A 25,169-nucleotide genomic window follows, 5' to 3' on the forward strand; every position below is an offset into this window, starting at 1 on the left:
GAATAGTTGACTGATTAATTGATTCATTGAGTGACTGACTGACCTGTTGTGTGATCGAATTATTCATTGACTGACTGACCGATTGGTTGGTTGGTTACTTTATTGATTGATTGATTTAACGGTTGGTAGGTTGATTGACTGATTAATTGTTTGGTTGATTGATTGATTATTTGATTTTTAATTGATTGATTAAATAACTGATTTAGTTGGTTGATTGATGCATTGGCTGATTGATTGGTTGATTCACTGACTGATTAACCGACTTGATTGATTCATTTGGTTGGATGATTGCCTGGTTGGCTGATTGATTGATTGATTGATTGATTGATTGATTGATTGATTGATTGATTGATTGATTAATTGATTGATTGATTGATTGATTGATTGATTGATTGATTGATTGATTGGTTGATTGATTGATTGATTGATTGATTGATTGATTGATTGATTGATTGATTGATTGATTGATTGATTGATGATAGACAGACAGACAGACAGACAGACAGACAGGCAGACAGGCAGACAGACAGACAGACAGACAGACAGGCAGACAGGCAGACAGACAGACAGACAGACAGACAGACTGATTGATCATGTGACAGACTGACCATCTCTGTACCACTCGATCTCTGGCTGGAAGCGCTGCAGTGAAGGATAAATGATGACAGAGCAGCCAAAACTCAACGTCTCTCCTTCACGTCCAAAAGCCACACCAAACTTCTCCACGATGTGCGTCTCGAACGTCACTCCATACTCCAGACAAGGTGCTGCACCACACACACACACACATACATGATTTATTGCATGAAAATAAAGCAGGCTGATGGGTGAACAGGACTCCAGGATTCACCTTGTGGAAAATTATGCACACATAAACACACATATAGCTCATATTGTACGATGTGTACAATAATTTAGTCCTCTACAAATGGCATGGAAAAGTTTTCATGTGATTATAATATTATAATTTTACATTAAGCACTGAAAGAAGACTGACAGCAGGCATAATTTCATAAAATACACATAAAGACACAAGCAGAGCGGCGCGGATGTTAGTGAGAATGGAAAGAAATTGTCATTAACGAATTGAGATGAAAAAAAGAAAAGAGGAAACAGAGACGCCCAATCCCAATTCCACCCCTTAGCCCTTCCTCTTAGCCATACGCCCTAAAACAAATTTGGTGATTTCCTAAAGATAAATAACAAAATATAGAGCAACTGGAATAACTACAGAAGTCGCTGTCATTGATCTCATATGAAGTAAGAGCTCACGAAGACATATGATGATTGATTGGCTGATTGCTTGGTTGATTGGTTGGTTTGTTGATTACTTGATTGACTAACTGACTGACTGATTGCTTGATTCATTGACTAAACGATTGATTTGCTGAAGGGTTGACTGATTGGTTGGTTGGTTGATTAATGAGTTGATTGTTTGATTTGTTGGTATATTGATTGATTGATTGATTGATTAACTGACTTGTTGATTGATTGATTGATTGATTGATTGATTGATTGATTGATTGATTCATTCATTCATTCATTCATTGATTCATTTTTTTATTGATTCATTCATTGACTAATTGATTCATTGACTGATTGGTTCAATGATTGATTGATTGTGTAAGGGTGTTCTAGTGCTGTTCCATTTCTTATGGGTAAATTTGAAGCCCTTTCCCTTCACACTCTTTTTCAAGGGCCAAGGGGAAGCGATAGGGTAAAATATAGAAATGGGATTGGGCCTTCAATTGCCATAAAAACAAATACATTTTTATATTTAAATACAACTCTTATAAGTTATATATTTTATTGAAAGTTCAGAAAAAGTTTGTGTTTTGATTAAATAATGTCAAAATCTTTTATGAAATGAACAGAGATAGAGAAGTAATACAATGAGAAGAGGCGATCATGCACTTTGGATGATCAGGGAAAACAGGAGAGACTAAAACACCAACAAGAAGATTACAGAAAAAACGTCACCACGATTACCTTGAAAGCCGAACTTTCTGCTTTCTGCGCCCAGTGAATTGGAAACAAAATAACCATTAGCCAGCCAGCCAGCATTAAACACTTTAGTCTCATGCTCATAGATTGACACACATCCGCAAAGCACATATGCGTACATTAACTGTGTAAAAACAACAAAGGGGTCAATTCTGAAATACTTACGCAGTCTGGGAGATGGCAGAGATTCATCAAACTCTCCTTTAAATCCTAAAAATCATACAAAAGACAAGAAAAAAAGGTTTTGTCCAATAATTAATAAAGGTGGTTTGCACTGAAGCGCCCACATTCCTAAAACTGATGCACAAGCATGCTAACACTGATACCATTTCTTAGCACATTGCTATTATCTTTCTATAATAACAATACTCTGTTAACATGTTTAAGCATGTTTTTCTAATTTTCACACAGTTAACATGTGTTAGCATGATATAACACTGCTAACATGCTATAGCATATTATTGTAATTTTCATGCATGTATCCAGCATTTATCACACTGACTAGCACATTGTCAGCAAGTTTCTAGCATGATTTAACACAACCTTAGTCTGTTTCTAGCATTTGTCCTACTAACTAGCACATGGTCAACACGTTTCTAGCGCGATTTAACACATTGCTAACATGTTTTATCTTTTTTTTTTAATGTTTACAGCATGTTTTTAGCATTTATCACACTGACTAGCACATTGTCAGCATGTTTCTAGCATAATTTAACACAATGCTAGCCTGTTTCTGGGATTCATCACACTCACTAGCACTGTCAGCACGTTTCTAGCATGATTTAACAAATCGCTAGCATGTTTTATCTTTTTTCTAAATGTTTACAGCATGTTTTTTTAGCATTAATGATACTGACTAGCATTGTCAGCACATTTGTAGCACGATTTAACATATTACTAGCATTTTTTATCTTTTTTCTAAATGTTTACAGCATGTTTTAGCATTTATCACACTGACTAGCATTGTCAGCAAGTTTCTAATGCGATTTAACATATTGCTCGCATGTTTTATATTTTTTTTTTAAATTTTACAGCATGTTTTTAGCATTTATCACACTGACTAGCACATTGTCAGCATGTTTCTAGCATAATTTAACACAATGCTAGCCTGTTTGATTCATTCTAACATGATTTAACACATTGCTAGCATTGTATTGTCATATTCCATCAAATTTACAACATTTATGACATCTAGCACATTTTTACATGGGTATAGCACGATTTAAGCATTGCTAGGATGTTATAATGTTGCTAGCCTGTTTTAGCATTTTTCAAAATGTTTACAGCATGTTTCTAATATATATCAAACTGACTAGCACATTATTAGCATGTTTTTGCTGCATGATTTTACACACTTCTGGCTTTTGATTGTCATATCCCAGCATATGTCTAGCATTCATCACACTCACTAGCACATTGCTAGCATATTTCTAGCATGATTTAACACACTGTAACATTTCTTAGCATATTACTGCCGTTGTTAAGCGTGTTTCTAGCATTTAGCATTAATCAGCACATTTTGGCATGATTTAACACACTATTAGCGTTTCCTAGCATGTTATTGTCATTTTTGAGCATGTTTCAGCATTTATCCTACTCAACTGCACAATGTTAGAACATTTCTAGCATGATTTAACTCTGTTAGCATTTTTTAGCATGTTATTGTGATCATCCACATCGTAGCAAATTGTTTGTAAATGCATTCATGGCATGATTTAACACACTGCTAACATGATTTGACGTTTCCTAAATCATGTTTCTAGCATAGTTTACCACTTACACACTTATTGTTTAGCATGTTGCTAGCATATTGCTAACTTATTTTAGCACAATCTACCACTTTCTAACATGTTTTAGCATGTTTTGGCGCAATGTCTCAGAGTTTAATGCTTTCAGGCTACTAGAGGGATGTTAGGATGTTTTATTTTACACTTACTTTTGACGACAACAGACGCATAAGCCGAGTTCTCGCCTTTGCTGTTCATGGCAGACACTCGATACTGTGCCGTGTCATCAAAATCACATCTGAAATTACAAACAGACATATTAAACACACCAAAGCACATCTGGACCCTTATTCACAAAGCATCTTAACCCAGCTAACAAATTTAGGTTCTATAAACGTTCCCTTAATGTTGGTATTAAGTTCAATATTTTTTTTAATGTTAAGAAATATCCAATGTTTAAAATGTTTTTAAATTATGTATTTCATTATTTTTTTCTTGGAATATTGTTATATAAATTTGAATTATTTAAGATTATAATGTATCAGTCTCTGAACATTATAATGTTATTAGAGCGTTGGATTCAATCATTCATTCATTCATTTTCTTTTCGGCTTAGTCCATTTATCAATCAGGGGTGCCATAGCAGAATGAACCGCCAACTTATACAGCATATGTTTTACCCAGCGGATGCCCTTCCAGCCACAACCCATTACTGGGAAACACACACATTCACACACATACACTATGGACAATTTAGCTTACCCAATTCACCTGTACCACATGTCTTTGGACTTGTGGGGGAAACTGGAGCACCCGAAGGAAACCCACACCAACACAGAGACATGCAAACTCCACACAGAAATGCCAACAGACCCAGTCGAGGCTCGAACCAGCAACCCTCTAGCTGTGAGGCGATTGTGCTACCCACTACACCACCATGACGCCTAGTCTAGTCATCTATGACTATGACTAATATTTGCTGTAATTCTATAATACTGGACTTTTTTTTCTATGAAGGTTTGAACTTTGAGAGTGTTTAAACAAGAGAGAAAAGTGTGAAAATGTTAATGCCTGTCTGACAAAATTGTATGAAGTGTAAGCGGTTTAACAGCCTTAAAACATCTAGAATAATCATAAAAAATAAAGCCGACTACTTCGCGAATTTCACCAATTGTGGGTTATTTTTAAGAAAGTAAAAAAGTTTCTGTCAATAACGTTTAGTCATATATAGTTCTATTTATTTTCTACAGAATGAGCCAGATTCACCAAAGCCCCCTGAAGTGAAAACGTGAGATGAGGTAGCAGTTTTTATACTTATGTAGACAATAATAATCTTTTACATTTTGTCATATGTAAAAATGTTTCCCAGTGCTAGGTTGCAGCATGGAAGGGCATCCGCTGTGTAAAATATATGCTGGATAAGTTGGCGGTTCATTCCGCTGTGGCGACCCCTGATAAATAAAAAAATTTAAGCAAAAAAAAAAATTAATCATATAGAATAAATACTATATACACTATAGTATATTACTATATACTCTATCAGTATTACTAACACACCCTTTAAAGAACAAAATAAACTGTGCAATTGACTTTAGAGCAGCTTTTAGTTGGTTAATGGTGCAGTTTAGCTCAGTTGCTTTAAAATGTGCTGTATCACAGCTTCTTTCCCGACCAAAAATGAGCACAAATTAATTTGCTATTTAAACAACATGGCACAGGACGAGAGAATGATACATGCACCTGGTGAAAAAAAAATTGCACCGGATGTACGGTAGGGCCCGTCCAACACAATCTCATGGCAATTCGTAATTTTTTTGAATTAGTAACTAATTGTGTGAATTCATACAGTCTTATTCATACAACTACAATTAGTATGATATGCTCATCCCACAATGATGGTTGGGTTGGTTTAGGGCCGGGGTTGGGTGCCAAACCTCCTTTTTAAAACCGTACAAATTAGCCACTGAAAACTGACTTAATGTAAAAATAGTTTCCTCGTGAGATTAGGCTGGCAAAACATGTTTGGTAAATACTGAAGTTCACATGCGTCACCTGTTGATCTCCAGCGAGTGCACATTGTAGCTGCTCTCCACTTTGTACTTCCCTGGATTGGACATGGGATCAATGCTGACATTGTTCTTGTACCTGAAGCAGAGAGTAACGAATTAAAATACAGCAGGATAATATAGTATGATTTTTAATGCTGCAGCCTAAATCTACTATTACGAGGCATCATGATCCACATCCAAATAAAACACTGATAGAAAATGGCATAAAAAAAGTTTTAAACTATTTTTAATTAACAAACTGCTAAATTTCACAAATAATTTAAATGAAAATGAAAGGAAAGCTCTTTAAAAGCTTTAAACTGTATTTTTAAATCATTTTGAAATAAAAAGACTGAAGTTAGTGTTAGAGTGTTGGTTAGTGTTAGTTACATGTAATTATGCATAATTCATTGTAATTATTATAGTAAGTGCATGTCACGTATAACTATAATTCCTTGAATTAAAGTGTTACCAAATTCAGAAAAAAATCTTTAATCTGCTGAACACAAAAGAAGATATTTTGAAGAATGTTGGCTGCTGGCACTTTGTTTCCTACTGTGGATTGAGAGTGCCAGCAACCAGCATTCTTCAAAATATCTTCTTTCGTGTTCAGCAGAAGAAAGAAACTCCTAAAGGTCCTATGGATGTTTGTAGATGTTGGTATGAGTATTGTTAATTTCTAGGATATTTATAAGCTAGTGACAAATATATATTTATAACCAAAACAGTGACAAAATTCACATTTAGGAGATATAAAACAGAAATAAACATGTAACGCTTGTAGTTTGTCACTTCCACCTAAATGGATCAATTGTTTTTTTCACCTCATACTTCAGTTTATCATCAAATCTTCTGATGAATCAAATGCTTTCTAGTATCTGACATGCCCCCGCCATCTTCAAGATGCTTTTCACTTGATGCGGTTGAGCTCAACCACTCTCACTAGCAGAGCGGTGCTAAAACGAAACACTATTGGCTATTTTTGGGGGGAGGAGCTAAACTATGTCCCGCCCTCTTTCATGTGTCATTTAACATGAGGGAAAATAAATGATGGGGTCATTTTCATTTTTAGGTGAACTCTCCCTTTAACTAGATCAATATTTATGGGAGGGGGTCTAAGCAATTGTTTATTGTAGCTCACTCACCAGACGACGCGCGGGTCGGGCCATCCTGAGATGGTGCAGTGGAGCCGCACACACTGTTTCTCCCACACAGTGTGTGAGCGCGGCTTGATCACGAACTCGGGTGTGTGCATCAGGCTGTCCTCGTTCTGACGTTTGTGGTACTCTTCGTTCTCATGGATCTGAGGACAGCGGACAGTTGAAAACAAAATTATTAACGCTCTTGCAAACTTTCAAAACAAAATCTACTATTGTAGTTTTTCTTTTGGAGAAAGTCTTATTTCTTTTAGTTTTGCTGGAATAAATAAAAATTGTCCAAAAAATTGGACATGGGATCAATGCTGACATTGTTCTTGTACCTGAAACAGAGAGTAATGAATTAAAGCAGGATGATATAGTGGATGTTTGAGGCTGCAGCCTAAATCTCAACCCTGGCTTATTATTAATACGTACCCTGTATAGATTTTTGGAGAGCACGAAATACGTTCCAGGAGGTTCGTTTTTTTACCGTTTTGGTTTTTACGAATCCACCAGAGGTCACTGTGTACGCTTTTACAGATCTCAAATTTCTCTCGCAGATGCCATTCGCGCCTGCTCTTCTCGCATAAATCCACCAGAGGCCGCTGTTGACTGACTGACTGACCGACTGACCGACTGCTCCCCCCACCAACCTCCTTCCCTAAACCTCATAGTTTTCAAAAGCACTTACTGACCAGCTCCCACCACCTTCCCTAACAGTGTTTTAAAAAGTAATCCAGAAAAAGAAAAGCCCTCGCGGCCGCCTGATTTTTCCCATGTTTGTAGATCTTATGATGACCTTGTTATTTTTGCTTTAACCGCTTTCTTAAGCCGTTCTTCGCCAGACTTAAACCTTGTTGTCATGGTCAACTCCTCTCTGCGTCTCAAGTCTACTGACATACACAGCGAGCTTCTGTACAAACTGGTAACAGCGGGAAAGCTGTCCACACGGAGGTAAACATTCGAAAAGAAACAAGCCTGTGGGCGGCGTCATACCGGCCTGTAGCATTCATTTTAAAGACGAAATGCAGCCATACGTAGATCTGGCTACATATTTCGTGCTCTCCAGAAATGTATACAGGGGGTACACTGCCATAATAAGCCTGTGTTGCTAAATCTACAATTCAGAGCATCTTGATTTAAATCCTGATAAAAACACTGATGAAAAAAATAGTATTAAAAAGTTCAATTTCACAAATAATCGAAATGAAAAGGCAAGTAGAGGACTGCTTTTAAATCAATAAAAATAAAAAGACTGAAGTTGGTGTTAGAATGTAGGTTAGTGTTCATAATGAATACTTCACTGCAATTAAGTAAGTGCATGTAACATGTATTATATATATATATATATTATATATATAATATAATATATATATTATATATATTATATGTATTACACTACCTTACTCTTTGTTCTCATGAATCTGAGAAAAGCAGACAGTTGAAAAAGAAAACATATTAGCCCACTTGCGAATGTCCCCCTCACCCCAAAATTTTCACAGTATTTACTATTAGATTTTTTCTTCTGGAGAAAGTCTTATTCCTTTTAGTTTGGCCTGAATAAAATCATATTAATACAATGTTAAACTGCCAATGCCTAGTTTGCACTGCTGGAATATAATTAAACTTTGTTGTATTATTTTAATATGCATATACATGCTATCAGTTTCAGAGTAAATTTTAAGATTCTGGTCATTACATACATGTATAGAGCTCTGCACCTCTATATATTCCAGATCTTTTAAACAGTCACTCGTACAGCCGGTCTCTGAGGTCTTCTGGCAAAAACCTTTTAGCCATTCCCAGATCTCGTCTTAAGACTAAAGGTGAGCGTGCCTTCTGTGTGGTGGCCCCATGGCTCTGGAAATCTCTCCCGCTAGCACTGAGAACTCTGGGATCAGTTAGTAACTTTTTAAAAAGCATTTAAAGACACACCTTTTTGGTCAAGCTTTTGATTAAAAGTATCATAGTGTTTCTGTATTTGGATTTTTACATAGTTTTAATATGTTTTAACATGTCTTCTTTTATTGTCCGGTGTTCTTTTACTTATTGTAAAGCACTTTGTAATGTAATGTGTATTTATATAGCGCATTTATTGTGTATGGCCATACACCCAAAGCGCTTCACAATAATGATGGGGGGGGCTCTTTTCACACCACCACCAGGGTGCAGCATCCACTTGGATGATGCGACGGCAGCCACAGGACAACGGCGCCAGTGCACTCACCACACACCAGCTACAGGTGGAGTGGAGGGACAGTGATAGAGCCAGTTCGGTGGAGAGGGGATGATTGGGAGGCCATGATCGTAAGGGCTGATAGAGGGACTTTGGCCAGGACACCGGGGTTACACCCCTGCTCTTTCACGAGAAGTGCCATGGGATTTTTAATGACCACAGAGAGTCAGGACCTCGGTTTAACGTCTCATCCGAAAGACGGCGCCCACTGACAGTGTAGTGTCCCCTTCACTTTTACTGGGGCATTAGGACTCACACAGACCACAGGTTGAGCGCCCCCTGCTGGCCTCACTAACACCACTTCCAACAGCAACCTAGTGTTCCCTAGTGGTCTCCCATCCAGGTACTGACCAGGCTCAGCCCTGCTTAGCTTCAGTGAGTAACCGGTCTTGGGCTGCAGGGTGATATGGCTGTGGCTGGGAAAGGTGCTATATAAATAAACTATATAAATAAACATTTACTTACTTACTTACTTACTTACATGTTCATAAAATCACCACTGAGATTTTATTTTCAACCAGTAAAGTACAAACGCCAGTTAAAGCAAGTACAACACCAACCCAGACAGTATATTACTGTACACTATTAAAAATGCTCAGAAAAGTCACTTTTTCTAGGTTAAAATTGTTGGGAACAAGATCAGGATCCCATAATGAAATTCAAAAGCATAAAGAAAATAAAAAAATGAATCACAAAATATGTAAAAAATGCAAATTTACAAAGATTTTTTGCATTTTCACAACAATGTATACAGAAGCACATACTTACAATAAGCACGCATTGACTAAATGCGACTTGAATGTATTAAAAATACGTTCATCTGAAACTTATCACTGTCTGAAGATGAAATGAGCAATCTTTCTAATGATTCCCCAAAAGCATTTCCGCTGTCCGTTCTTCATCAGAACGGACGTTAATGAGGCTCAAATGTCTCCTTGCGGTTGTGTTGGTGTAATCGTAACCTTCCCTCAGCTTCCAGCACATCATCACTTGTTGACAACAGTAGTTTCATCGTCACTTTAACACACACACACTGCAGATTAACACACACCACCACAGACATCCACATAAAACATTACAACCCCTGAAATCCGGCACCAACCGCTGGCACTGGGATCAGAACTAAATAAAGTTTGTGTCTCGATACTTTCTTGCTCTTTTTTTTTTGTCTAAAAATAGGAAAGATGTAGAGGAGTTCAACAGCGTTACTCGAAGTACAGCAAATAAAAGAAACACTAATGTCGCGCAGTCAGGATTTTTCATTGTTCTTGTTTGTGTTAACATGGTAGAAAGTCATTTAAAGACGCACTTTTAATCATCAAAACAATACAAGTGCAATACAACTTTTGGTAACACTTTACAATAAGGTTCATTAGTTAAGGCATTTACTAACATGAACTAATCATGAACAACACATGTACAGCATTTAATAATCATAATTGAACATTTACTAATGCATTATTAACATTTAAGTCTATGCTTGTAACATTAGTGAATGCACCATGAGTTTACATGAACTAACAATGAACTACTTTATTTTCATTAACTAACATTAACTAACATGAACAAAATACCGTAGTAAATGTATTGTTCATTGTTTGTTCATGTTAGTAAATGCATTAATTAACATTAACTAATGAACCTTATTGTAAAGTGTGATCCAATTTTTTTTTTGTCTAATACAACTTTTTTTGTATTGTAACTCTAAAATAAATGCATTTTTTTTTTAACCCAACATTGGGTGAACAATATATTGACAATAAATCTAAGGCTGGGTAATTTCAACCAAATTTAAGGTTAATTATAAACAAAACAAACTGCTGGGTTATTTCATTTGAATTCAAGTCATAACAATAGGCGTTTTAAGCATCAAAACAATGAAAGTTTAATGCAACTTTTTATTTTTTGAATGTATTTTACAGTCTAAATAAGGCTTGCTTGGTTTAACCCAAAGTTGGGTTTCTCCATATTTTGCCCAATTTGGGTTGAAAATTATTCATATGTTTTAAAATTCATGATAAAAGATGTTTGGGGATCACAGTGCAGCCCAATCATGCTCATTTAAATAATTTATAATGCAAAATACAGTTACACTCTAGAAATGCTGGGTGGTTTATAACCCAATGTTGGGTCAAATATAGACCAACACAATTATCGTGATAAAAAGTGTCATTTAAATTTAATTGAACACAATAAAAACCGGGAACAGGTGGTTTGCCAGCTGCAGGTTGGGAGAAAGTCCTTTCCCCAGGTGGAGGAGTTTAAGTATCTCTGGGTTTTGTTCACGAGTGAGGGAAGGATGGAACATGAGATTGACAGGCGGATTGGTGCAGCGGCAGCAGTAGTGCGGTTCATGAACCGGTCTGTAGTGGTGAAGAAGGAGCTGAGCCGAAAGGCAAAGCTCTCGATTTTACCGGTCAATCTACGTTCCAACTCTCACCTATGGTCATGAGCTTTGGGTCATGACCGAAAGGACAAGATCTCAGATACAAGCGGCCGAAATGAGTTTCCTTTGAAGGGTGGCAGGGCGCACTCTTATGGATAGGGTGAGGAGCTCTGACACTCGGAAGGAGCTCGGAGTAGAGCCGCTGCTCCTCCACATCGAGGTGGCTCGGGCATCTGTTTCGGATGCCTCCTGGACGCCTACCTAGGGAAGTGTTCCAGGCATGTCCCACCGGGAGGAGGCCTCGGGGAAGACCCAGGACACGCTGGAGGGACTATGTCTCTTGGCTGGCCTGGGAACGCCTCGGGATCCCCCCGGAGGAGCTGGAGGAAGTGTCTGAGGAGAGGGAAGACTGGGGTTCTCTCCTAAGACTGCTGCCCCCGCGACCCGGCCCCGCAAAAGCGTCGGAAAATGAATGAATGAATGAATGAATGAAAAAGATAACTCAACTTTGTGTTACAAACCAAACATTGTGTAAAACATTGGTTCCAACCAAAAAACAATGGCTACAACCCTGCCTCTTTAGGGTGAATTTTTTACAGCCCTTTTTACAGTAAATTACCATATTTTGTCTGTTTTTCTGTCATGTTTTGAAGTACTAATATCTACACTTAACTTTGCTACAAACAAAAACACAAGTATGTGCATGAGAAAGTCATGTGATGAATCAAAGCTTATCAAAACAAACCGTTAACAGAAAAAACACACTAATATATAGAAGACACTCAGTGTCATTCACACACTACTAAACACCATCACGGTAACACACATAAAGTAATGCAATAAACATTATAAATCAACATTGCAAGTAAAAGACAACCCCTATATGCATAACTGAAAATAAAAATAAAAATAAAGTACAATAGTAATATCAACAAAAAACATAAAAAGATCATGCAGGGAATTCTAGTAACGTCATTTTACTGTTATTAACTACATACATATATATTAAGGACACTCACTGTTAAGCAGGTTACGGATTTTTACCGTAGCATTTTTACAGTTACATTCAACGTCAATTTTTTTAACCAATTAATAGATTAAAAAACAATTTGTAGTTTTTCAGCGTCAGTGTGAGGTGTTGCTAAACATACAGCCACTTGTTTAGAAGTGTTATCCACAGAAGTGTATTATTATATTATCTCTAATCTATCACATGAGTAATAGCAGGTGTTTATTAGTTAATAACATACTATAATATAATATACTATAATGTAATACATAATATACTATCATTTTCCAAACTTTACTACCTTTTTCCAAACCTTGAATGAAAACACATTACATAAAGTTACCTCTAAAGATAATGTGTATTCAGTTTGTGTATTTAGGGAAATTTTTGGTCTCTCCCTCTTACATATTACATTCAGCTTCAATTAACATGCGATATTAGGTCTAATTGTCAATTTTTTTCTGTATGTTTATTAAGTTAAAGGGAAAGGGAATTCTAGAAAAGCGAATTTACGATTATTAACAGTATATATATATATATATATATATATATATATATATATATATATATATATATATATATATATATATATTAAGGAAACTTATTGTTAACAACATTGCTGTTTTTTACCAAAGCATTTTTGAAGCAGTTTGTTTATTAATGAAATCACTGACATTTTTAATACAACAGTAATTTCACAGGATTTACTTATTAGTTATTTAAGAAAATAGTTTTTCAGTGTCGGTAAGAGGTGTTACTAAACATACAGCCGCTGGTTTAGAGGTGTTATCCACAGAAGTGTATTATTATAATCCATTCAACCTCACGAGTAATGACGGGTTATGTGTTTATTAATATATAGTTTATTTTCCACTGACCCTCTTGCTAAGTTGGATGCGCTCTGCAGACTCCCTCATGACAGTTCTTCGGCTGCGTTCAGACTCTACGCCGCTGGAGAACAGCTCACGGCCAGACACATAACCAGCGCTCACTTTAGCACGAGCTTCTTCTGAGTCCGACAGGCCGCTCGCAAAATCATGACTGAGGAGACATTCATGTGTGTCACATTCACAACCCTTAAGATGCTGATGACTGTTAAATGCCTCATAACAGTCTTGTGAAAAGAGTCCGCAGTAAAAAAGTTATAGAATTTCTTTACCTGCCCCTGAAGATGGGCACCACATAACCGATGATCTGGTTCTCCTTGTCCATGGCCAGATATGTGGGTTTGGCTCTTTTGGGCAGAGGACTCAGGCCCTCATCGAGAGCCGTGTATGTGGCAGCTCGAATGCTGCGGCGGTGCAGAAAATACACACACACATACACATGAGCCTCCAGCACTTCTCTACACACTGTTATGAGGGTTGGAAGGGTGCGTGGTTTGGGGTATAATAGGATATTAGGATGAGGAAAAAGGTTTATGGTGTCAGTGGGGAAGGTGGTTAATCTCCTCAGTGATCAAATCAAATCACATTTTATGTATAAATTAAGTTTTAATGTTTTAAATCAACAAATTAAGACAACAGTTGAATGTTGTACTGTACGAAACAACAACAACAGCAACAACAAAAAATCTAAATCTAAAATAGGGGAAGTATTGCTGATAATTATACCGATAAGATACTGAAATATGACATATACAATACCAATATGATACTGCTATATTATATAAATACGACAACAATATGATACTGAAATATGACATGTACGATACTGATATAATACTGATATATGATATATACCATACCGATATGATACTGATATATGATATATACCATACCGATATGATACTGATATATGATATATACCATACCGATATGATACTGATATATGATATATACCATACCGATATGATACTGATATATGATATATACCAAACCGATATGATACTGATATATGATATACCATACCGATATGATACTGATATATGATATATACCATACCAATATGAAACTGATATATGATATATACCATACCAATATGATACTGATATATTTTATATACAATACCGATATGACACTAATATATGATATATACCATACCGATATGACACTGATATATGGTATATACCATACCGATATGATACTGATATATGATATATACCATACCGGTATGACACTGATATATGATATATACCATACCAATATGATTCTGATATATTATATATACAATACCGATATGACACTGATATATGATATATACCATACCGATATGATACTGATATATTATATATACAATACCGATATGACACTGATATATGATATATACCATACCGATATGAAACTGATATATGATATATACCATACCGATATGATACTGATATATTATTTATACCATACCGATATGACACTGATATATGATATATACCATACCGATATGATACTGATATATGATATATACCATACCGATATGATACTGATATATGATATATACAATACCGATATGACACTGATATATGATATATACCATACCAATATGAAACTGATATATGATTTATACCATATCGATATGATACTGATATATTGTATTTACAATACTAATATGATACTGAAATATGATATATACAATACCGATATGATACTGATGTATGATATATACTATACCGATAAGATACTGAAATATGATATATATATATGATACTGAAATATGATATAGATACGATACCAATATGATACTGATAAATGATATATAAGGTACCAAAATTATACTGGAAAATGATATATACAATACCGATATGATTCTTCTGGTGCTCCGGTTTCCCCCACAGTTTAAAGACGTGGTACAGGTGAATTGGGTAGGCTAAATTGGCCATAGTGTATGAGTGTGTGTGTGAATGTGTGTGTGAATGTTTCACAGAGATGGGTTGCGGCTAGAAGCCCATCCGCTGCGTATAAATGTACTGGATAAGTTGGTGGTTCATTCCGCTGTGGCGACCCTGATTAATAAAGGGAAGCTGATAAGAAAAGGAATGAATGTCAAGGCCAGTATCACTGATAATGATATTGATACCGATACTTGTATTGTTCATTTATCCAATGGCTATATAAATATTTATCTTCAGCTCTCTGTGATATCTTGTTTTTCTCATTTTTAGGACTGGACATGAAAAAAAAACTATAGTAATTTATGGTAAATAGTATATTATTTACGAAGAATACTGTGGTAAAGTGTATGTATTATAGTGTTTACAACCCTGTTAATAAATGCTGCCTACTGTAATATTACCTGTACAATTAAGCTGTAATAAATAATGTAGTATAATAGTTTTAACCATAGTAAACTGTACTAGTATAATATGCCCTATACACTCTCAGAGAGCAAGAGCTGTCACTGGGGTGTTACCTTGTCAAAAGGTACACATTTGCAATTAAATCGTTCATATTGTTGTAAATATAAGCACCTAATAAATTTAAAAGGTACATTTTTGTACTTTTTAGCTACTAATATGAACCCTTGAGGCATTAATATGGACCCTCTTGACAGCTCTTGTACATTTACTTATTCCATATAAACTACAGTACTGGGTTATTTGTTTATATTACTATAGTGTTGTTACCATAGTAACCATAGTTGCTATCACCACAGGTGAATTCAAGCACTTTACGCTTTGTAATGTGGTTGAAAGACAACGGCATTTACCATAAGTTCAGTCATTCATTCATTTTCTTTTCAGCTTAGTCCCTTTATTAATCAGAAGTCGCCACAGCGGAATGAACCGCCAACTTATCCAGCATATGTTTTATGCAACGGATGCCCTTCCAGCCGCAACCCATCACTAGGAAACACCCACACACTCTCATTCACACACACAGTTTATCTTACCCAATTCACCTATAGCGCATGTGTTTGGACTGTGGGGGAAACCGGAGCACCCGGAGGAAACCCACGCCAACATGAGCAGAACATGCAAACTCCACACAGAAATGCCAGCTTGAACCAGCGACTTTCTCGCTGTGAGGCGACAGCTCTACCCACTGCGCCACCGCGACGCCACTCATCCTGCTCATACTGGATTATATTATTTCTAAATAGTGCGTACTGCATAGTGTGTTTACATAAGTCCTGATTCCTCTGCTTCTGGACTGTCAGCAAACGCACGGCTCTAGATGACTTATGCCCTTCAAATGCCCTTCACTTATCACTATCTTCTCCAAGCCGCTCACGAGTCTGATTATAAATAGACTTTCAGGAGTTCAGGATAGAGAGAGTTAGAGAGAGGGTGAGCGTACTGGGAAATGCTGAACTAATACATTTACATTTACAGGACACTGTTCTTAACTAGAGCTGAAAACTAAGTATGCATTTGAGTCATTCGTTTATAAGGAGTTAATGTGACCCTTGTCTTATCTTGCATAGGTGTATCGGCTTAGTCCATTATTTATCAGGGGTCGCCACAGCGGAATGAGCCACAAATATTCGAGCATATGTTTTACGCAGCCGCAACCCAGTTCTGGAAAACACCCATACACACTCACACACACACACACACACACACACACACACACACACATAGACTACAGGCAATTTAGCTTACCCAATTCCCCTATAGCGCATGTGTTTGGACTGTGGGGGAAACCAGAGCACCCAGAGGAAACCCACACCAACACGGGGAGAACATGCAAACTCCAAACTGAAATGCCAACTGGTCCAGCCAGGACTCAAACCAGCAACCTTCTTGCTGTGAGGCAACACTGCTAATAAGTGCAATAATGCAATTTAAAAGCCTAAATATCACACTCTTTAATTTACAGATAGCACTAATTACATTTAAAACATGCTATTTCCACATTGCTTTACAAGATATTTTGTAGAATGTTGGGAAAAAAAGGAGCAATTGACATCCAAACTACACTGTAAAACAAATCTGTCATGAACAGTTTGCATATTTCATAAGTGTTTCCCTTTATTTACGGTTGTGAATAGTATTATGGGATGTTGATCTCTACTTTGTCAACTTCTGATGTGGAAAAATCAACTCTACAAATAAACAAAGTGACTTTTATTGACATTTTAGTAGTTTAAAATAATATAATGCATAATTTATAGAGAAAATTTCTTTAAATGCAGAAATCTTTAAATGAAAAAAAAGTCTTTAAATGCTTTAAATTACAGAAAATGTGCTGGCAGTTTATTACAAGGTTATATACAACACCAACCCTGACAATAAAACTATTAAAAATGTTCATAAAAGTCACTTTGTTGAACCTTTCAAGGTTAAAAGTTGTTTTAAGAAACATCAAAATCCCATAATACAATTCAAAAGCAGAAATAAATAAAACATGAATTAGAAAATACGGAAAACTGCAAACTTATGCATCTTTTTTACAGTGTAGAAATGAAAAATACTATGGAAGTCAATGGCAGCATTCCTCAGTATACCTTAATTTGTGTTTAACGGAAGAAAGAAACTCAAACAGGTATAAAAGGTACGTTTTTTTATGTGAACTATCCCTTTAATCACACGCATACTGTACATACAGTGATTTAGAAAGGTAAATGCATAATGCATATGACACACATAGCAGCATCTGCTTCTCTATAAATACACCATGACATCAAGGACACCAAATGTAGTCTGAAGCTATGTTATGACTGTTATTTATATTACCGCATGAAACAGAGATAAAGAAGCCAATACAATCACCAGCGAGCTTTTGACAGATTTCAGTTTGTGCAAGTTGTCGCAGCGCCGTACACTTGAAGCTACAGTTACATAACTCCCAAAACAAGACAGAAGATAACCTTACATTCTGACATTCAGAGTGACCCAGCAAGACAAAAACAAGCCAGAAGTCACATGACCAAAGGGTGTAAATCACACAACATACAGCCAAGCAGATCCAAACCACAGAAAAGAGAGCACGTTTTGAATCAATAAGCACTCTATGCAGGTACTAAAGAAAGACATATCTGAAATAAAAGTTCATTAAGAATAGTATAGTTCACCCAAAAATTACAATTTCCTTGCTGATTACTCTCACACTCAACTTTAATGCATTTATTTCTACTTTTGAACACAAAACTAGACATTCTGAAGAATGTTGACAAAAGCAGCCATTGATATTTACACTCACCGGCCACTTTATTAGGTACACCATACTAGTACAGCAATGGATCCCCTGCCTTTTGCCTTCAGAACTGCCTTGATCCTTCATGGCATAGATTCAACAAGGAACTGGACATTTGCGTCCACAGAACTGCCGCTCACTGGATGTTTTCCCTTTTTCGGACCATTCTCTGTAAACCTTAGAGATGTTTGTGCGTGAAAATCCCAGTAGATCAGCAGTTTCTGAAATACTCAGACCAGCTTGTCTGGCACCAACAACCATGCCACATTCAAAGTCACTTAAATCCCCTTTCTTCCCCATTCTGATGCTCAGTTTGAACTGCAGGAGATCATCTTGACCATGTCTACATGCCTACATGCATTAAGTTGCTGCCATGTGGAATGTTAAATGCGTTAACGAGCAGTTGGACAGGTGTACCTAATAAAGTGGCCGGTGAATGTATAGTAGAAACAAAAATACTATGGATGTCAATGACTGTTTTATCCCAAACCCTTTGGAATATATATATATATATTCCAAAGGGTTTGGGATAAAACAGTCATTGACATCCATATATATATTTATATTTATATATACTTACATTTCTTATTTATTTATTTATTTATTTTTGCATGTCATGTTCAACTGCACAAAAGACTTACAAAATGTTACATTACTTGAAGAGGGTGTTCATATGACTTTATAATCATGACATGACACATCATGAAAATTAGATTTTATGCACTCTTTTGACAACTGTTATTAAGTGTTATTTGCTCAGTTTTGTCATTTTAAATGCAAAGATGGCAGTGTTTAAGATTGTTCTTTGACAACTCAACATAAACAAATACATCATAACCTGTCTTTGTCTGTTTTATGACAACCTGGCATTACCAAGACAACATTGCTTGTCATAAATCTGTCATAAACATGATTGTCATGAGGCCAATATAATTTTGTCATAAATTTTATAACAGCATCATTAATGTTTTAACTACAGTGGTACAAATCAAATTTGTCATTAAATTATCATTAAATGTCATTAAATATTTATGACACTAAAACATTTTATTGGCATATTCAGTTTGTTTTACTGAAAAAAAAGTGACTAGAAAAATTTTATGACAATTATAATGGCCTCACAATCAATCTGTGCTTTTGAAAACACTGTCGGTTTAGTTTAGGGAAGGAGGTGGCTGGGTCAGTCGGTTGGTCAGTCAGTCAGTCAGACGACAGCGGCCTCTGGTGGATTTACGCAAGAAGAGCAGGTGTGAATGGCACCCGCAAGAGAAATTTGAGATCTGAAAAAGCATACACAGTGGCTTTTGGTGGATTCGCAAAAACAAATACTGCAAAAAAACGTAGCTCCTGGGATGTATTTGGCGCTCTGCAGAAATCTATATAGGGGTATGTTTTCAGAGCGAGCTTAAACAATGTCATCTTTGCATATAAAATAGCCCAACTGAGCAAATGACACTGTCTAAAGCAGTTGAATAGTTGTCATAAGCATACATAAAATCCCCTATAAATTCACGTCGTGTTATGTCATTAGAAATGTTTCATCACAGTCTTATGAACCTCGCCTTCAAATAAAGTGTTACCAAAAACAATGCTTGGAACAAGTGGAGTAATTGATGACAGAATGATCATTTTTGCGTGAACTAACCCTTTGTTCACTTCTTTTTTAAATCAAATTCATTCATTTGTTCATTCATTTTCCTTCGCCTTAGTCGCTAATTTATCAAGGGTGACCACAGTGGAAGGAACCACCAACTATTCCAGCATTTGTTTTATGCAGCGGATGCCCTTCCAGCAAAGTGTACACACTCTCAAACATCAAAAATCAAAGAGACACCAGTGACAAGTAGTTTACTGAAAATAAGGCAAACTTTTCGCTCAAGTGTTGATTATTGTCAATGCCAAACAAACACACCTATTGGACGTCTTTTTACTTTAAAGCAATACCAATATACCAAATAGATGAAACCAAAGCTGAATATATCATACGTCCACTTTAAAGTGCATGTGATCTGTCATCTGAGGAATATACTGTATAATGAGTGTCAAAAACAGCACACTGCATGCAGAATTCACCGATAGTTTAAAGGTATTTTAGGATGAATGGGAGATTCAGATATTAGCACATATTACACAAAACCAGGGGTAAAAGTAGTGGGTCATTTTTGTCTTTGCATGAAGGATGTGGTGCGATCACATTAGAGAAATTGTGGTGAAATTTCATGGACAGACATGTATAATCAAAGCATACGCGCACATAGAAATGTAAATCAAAACAGTTAACTAATACTCCAACATATAACCCAACTTTAGGTTACTATGGGTTATTTTAACCTAGGGCATTGCATTACATAATTTAACCAAATGCATTGGGTTATTTTGATTAAATGTTATGTTTTTTCATTCTGGTATTACTAATGCTACTATTACTATGCTACTATTAATTTTATAATTATGGCTGGGTAAATAAATAACATAAAGTTTACAAAAATATTGAAATGCTTCATTTCCATTACATTTTAGTTCCAGACACTTTTGTTAAAATAAATCCAGAAACACAAACAATAAAGAGACAGAACAAAGTGCAGACAAATATAAACTGAGCAAGCATCATGTGTTGATGGAGCAGAATATGGAGCTGTAGAGACTGTCCCGCAGCTGCAGCAGGCTTCACTCAGAGTCCGCAATGTACAATACATTTAACCACATCCAAACGCTTCTAAAAGATGGTCTAGATGGTGAAACGGATATAAAAACCACGACACGGAGGTAATTTGTTAAAAAATAACAACAAAATTATTGTGTTAGGGCTTAAACAAACTTTATAACGCAAAAACAACATTACGCACGCATATTAATACAGCTGTTTTGCATCAGGTAAGTCAGTTGACTGTTAAAATTCAAATATTTAACCCAACTGGTTGAGTTAATAATAAATAACCCAATAAAGGTTAAAAATAACCCAACAAAGCACCAAATATTTAACCCAACTGTTTGAGTTATTAATAAATAACCTAATAAAGGTTAAAAATAACCCAACAAAGCACCAAATATTTAACCCAACTAGTTGAGTTATTAAATAAATAACCTAATAAAGGTTAAAAAATAACCCCAAAAAGCACCAAATATTTAACCCAACTAGTTAAGTTATTAATAAATAACCCAATAAAGGTTAAAAATAACCAAACAAAGCACCAAATATTAAACCCAACTAGTTGAGTTATTAATCAATAGCCCAATAAAGGTTAAAAATAACCCAACAAAGCAAAAAATATTTAACCCAACTAGTTAAGTTATTAATAAATAACCCAATAAAGGTTAAAAATAACCCAACAAAGCACCAAATATTTAACCCAACTAGTTGAGTTATTAATCAATAGCCCAATAAAGGTTAAAAATAACCCAACAAAGCAAAAAATATTTAACCCAACTAGTTGAGTTATTAATAAATAACCCAATAAAGGTTAAAAATAACCCAACAAAACACCAAATATTTAACTCAACTGGTTGAGTTATTAATAAATAACCTAATAAAGGTTAAAAATAACCTAACAAAACACCAAATATTTAACTCAACTGGTTGAGTTATTAATAAATAACCTAATAAAGGTTAAAAATAACCTAACAAAGCACCAAATATTTAACTCAAATTGAGGTATTAATAAATAACCTAATAAAGGTTAAAAATAACCCAACAAAGCACCAGATATGTTCAACCCAACCATTTGGTTAAATAAATAACTCAACGTTTTTTAGAGTGTACATGGTTAAATAAATGAATGTAAATGTCCCGCCAGGACTAAATGATATTTTCCTTTAAAATTACGAGATTTCATCCACAAAATTTCACCACGCAATGGCAAATGTGAGCGCACATGTATTACAGGGGTGTGAGGAAGGTGTATTACAGGGGTAAATGAAGACCTGGCTTTCAGAGTTAAAGTGATGGGAGAGGGGATGGTTTATGCTCTCTTACCCCTTGGAGCTTTTGCTGCTATGTGCAGAATAACTACTGGAGCTCTGCTGGTATTGGCTGATAGCAGACTCTGTTTCTCGGCTACGGTAGGATCGGTCATAGTGGCGGTGGTGTTTCTGGTAGAACGGTATCGATCCCGACATTGTGTCCTCTTTACCGCAGACACTGTCCTCAGCTCTTTTTGTGGTTTTGAAAAGATTAAAACCTCACTGTAAAAAATGCTGGGTTCCACACAAATCCTTCATGTTATCCCAACACAAATCAACGTAATTCTTTATACAAATTTAACTGGATTGAACATAAAACAATTAAGTTGTCCCTCGAAACACCTTAAGAATTGTGTTGTTTCAACTCATCTTAAAGGTGCAGTATGTAAGTTTGACACCCAGTGGTTGAACTAGGTATTGCACTCCTGGATCAAAACACATTTTCACTCGGCTCCTCCTCTGACGAGTCCACGCAAGTGCAGGTTACCAGATTAACGTGAGTGTCCCTGACTAAAGGCCGATTTAAGGCTGATTTGAACGGTTTTCTAACTAAAAGCAACTGTGAAGAACTGTGACTGAGTGCAAGCTAACACATTTCAGTGATTCAGCATCTACATTTAATATTGCTAAAGAGGCTTAATGTGTATTAATTAGATTATAAACCTGACCATTTCGCTGGAGTGCAGTGAGTGCACTATTCTGTGCTTCTGAATGGCTGTATTTAATTTTCTGTCGTCTTTCGTCTGGTGCAAACAGCTCAATTGCTTATCACTGCAAATCTCGTCACGTAGCGTGTTGTTAGGACACGCGGTTGCAATGTAACCTGCATGCTCACCTCATGTTTACGTTCATTATATTTATATTATTTGCTAATTAATAACCACATGTGGAACTCTGAATCTGCGTCTCATTTCAGAGTCTGCTACTGTCCACCAGAGGTCGCATTTCGGTCGTGGACGCACACTTTTGAGAGCCTTCCTGACTAAAGTTTTCCAGCAAGGCAACTCAGGGCACTCAAAATGTAATTAGCTAAATTGGCATTGGGCGGGTTATAAGAACCAAAACAAAGACAGACGTTCAGGCACATAACAGACTATCTGTACATAGACAGCAGAATATCTGACTTCAGCATTGTTTTTCAGATAAACAAGAATGTTCACTTGGCATGTTTCTTTAATATCTACAATCTTATTATGGTATTTTTATGCTTTAGAAGAGTCAAGAACTTACATACAGCACCTTTACATAAGTAGTTTGAACAAGCAGCAACAGTCATTTTTTGGGTGTTTCCATCAACACATCAGAACCCAACTGGGTTAAAAAAACTAATTTAAAAAAATCCGAACGTTGTTTTTTTTTCTCCATAAGTGACACAGCATTGAGTTACGACAACCCAGCATTTTTAGTGCATTTTTAAAAAATAATGTAAAATCCACCCCCTTAAAATTTGTGTATAATCCATGAGATTAAACAAAAATGTCACCTGCCATCACATATAGTTAAGCTCAAAATTATTCGCCCTCCTGTGAATTTTTTTAAATATTTCCCAACTGATGTTTAACAGATTCAGGAATTTTTCACAGTATTTCCTATAATATTTTTTCTTCTGGAGAAAGTCTTATTTGTTTTATTTCGGCTAGAATAAAAGCAGTTCTTAATTAAAAAAACAAACATTTTAAGGTCAATATTATCAGCCCCTTTAAGCAATATTAGTTTTCGATTGCCTCCAGAACAAACCATCATTATACAATGACTTGCCTTATTGCCCTAACTCACCTAATTAACCTAGTTAAGCCTTTAAATGTCACTTTAAGCTGAATACTAGTATCTTGAAGAATATCTAGTAAAATATTATTTATAAAATATTATCATGCAAAGAGAACAATAATCAGTTATCAGAAATGAGTTATTAAAACTATTGTCTAAATCTTAAATCTTCTCTCCGTTAAACAATAATTGATGATCAAAAATATACAGGTGGGCAAACAATTCAGAAGGGCTAATAATTCTGATTTCCACTGTATGCATTCATCATCTCACCTTGTCAGATGTCTGAAAGCAGATCTGAGAGCAGCGCGTCAGGAAAACTCCAGCAAGATCCAAATCCAAGCAAAGACGCAAACTGACCAGGAGCTGCTGCTGCTGCTGCTGTCCACACAACAGAAATAATATTGGGGATGGCAGGAATGTCCAGGCGACTCTCACGACCTTTTATGGCGACTGTGACGGTAAATATAGCCGTAGAGCACAGGAGTACCGGCGCATTTTACACTGACGTGCTGCGCCTGATAACGTGACTGACTGCAGGAGAGTTGCATACTCGGGTATTAGTTTATAGGCTAATACTTCCACACTAGACTGCTGTCATTTACAGTATGCATGTAAAAAATGTAAGGTAACACTTTACAATAAGATTGTATTAGTTAATGTCAGTTACTGCATTTACTAACATGAACGAACTAATAGTAATACATGTATTATGGTATTTATTCATGTTTGTTAAGGTAATGTTACAGAAGCACAACTTTGGATTTTAATAATGCATTAGTTAACGCGTTAATGAGCATGAAATTATTACAGTATTTGTTTATG

General features: G+C 36.0%; 1 protein-coding gene across 18 annotated transcripts in view; it reads right to left on the reverse strand.

Annotated features, from left to right (window-relative positions):
* myom1b (myomesin 1b) overlaps positions 1 to 24,701 on the reverse strand; it is a 68,757-nt gene extending 44,056 nt beyond the window's left edge. For 6 of the 18 annotated variants that reach the window (XM_087262323.1, XM_087262318.1, XM_087262322.1 and 3 more), the window contains exons 1-10: positions 24,618 to 24,701; positions 22,591 to 22,811; positions 13,709 to 13,840; positions 13,428 to 13,590; positions 6,925 to 7,082; positions 5,784 to 5,876; positions 3,941 to 4,029; positions 2,170 to 2,214; positions 1,990 to 2,013; positions 609 to 767 (exon numbers count right to left, since the gene is read on the reverse strand). In XM_087262323.1, the coding sequence (XP_087118449.1) occupies positions 609 to 767; positions 1,990 to 2,013; positions 2,170 to 2,214; positions 3,941 to 4,029; positions 5,784 to 5,876; positions 6,925 to 7,082; positions 13,428 to 13,590; positions 13,709 to 13,840; positions 22,591 to 22,733 (1,006 nt within the window). In that variant the 5' untranslated portion in view covers positions 22,734 to 22,811; positions 24,618 to 24,701. The remainder of the gene's footprint in view (positions 1 to 608; positions 768 to 1,989; positions 2,014 to 2,169; positions 2,215 to 3,940; positions 4,030 to 5,783; positions 5,877 to 6,924; positions 7,083 to 13,427; positions 13,591 to 13,708; positions 13,841 to 22,590; positions 22,812 to 24,617) is intronic. The other 12 variants (XM_087262327.1, XM_087262326.1, XM_087262319.1 and 9 more) reach the window with 3 other exon arrangements.
* Positions 24,702 to 25,169: the final 468 nt, after the last annotated feature.

This window comes from Danio rerio, chromosome 7 (assembly GCF_052040795.2).
Source record: "Danio rerio strain M-AB ecotype USA chromosome 7, GRCz13ab, whole genome shotgun sequence".
NCBI lineage: Eukaryota > Metazoa > Chordata > Actinopteri > Cypriniformes > Danionidae > Danio > Danio rerio.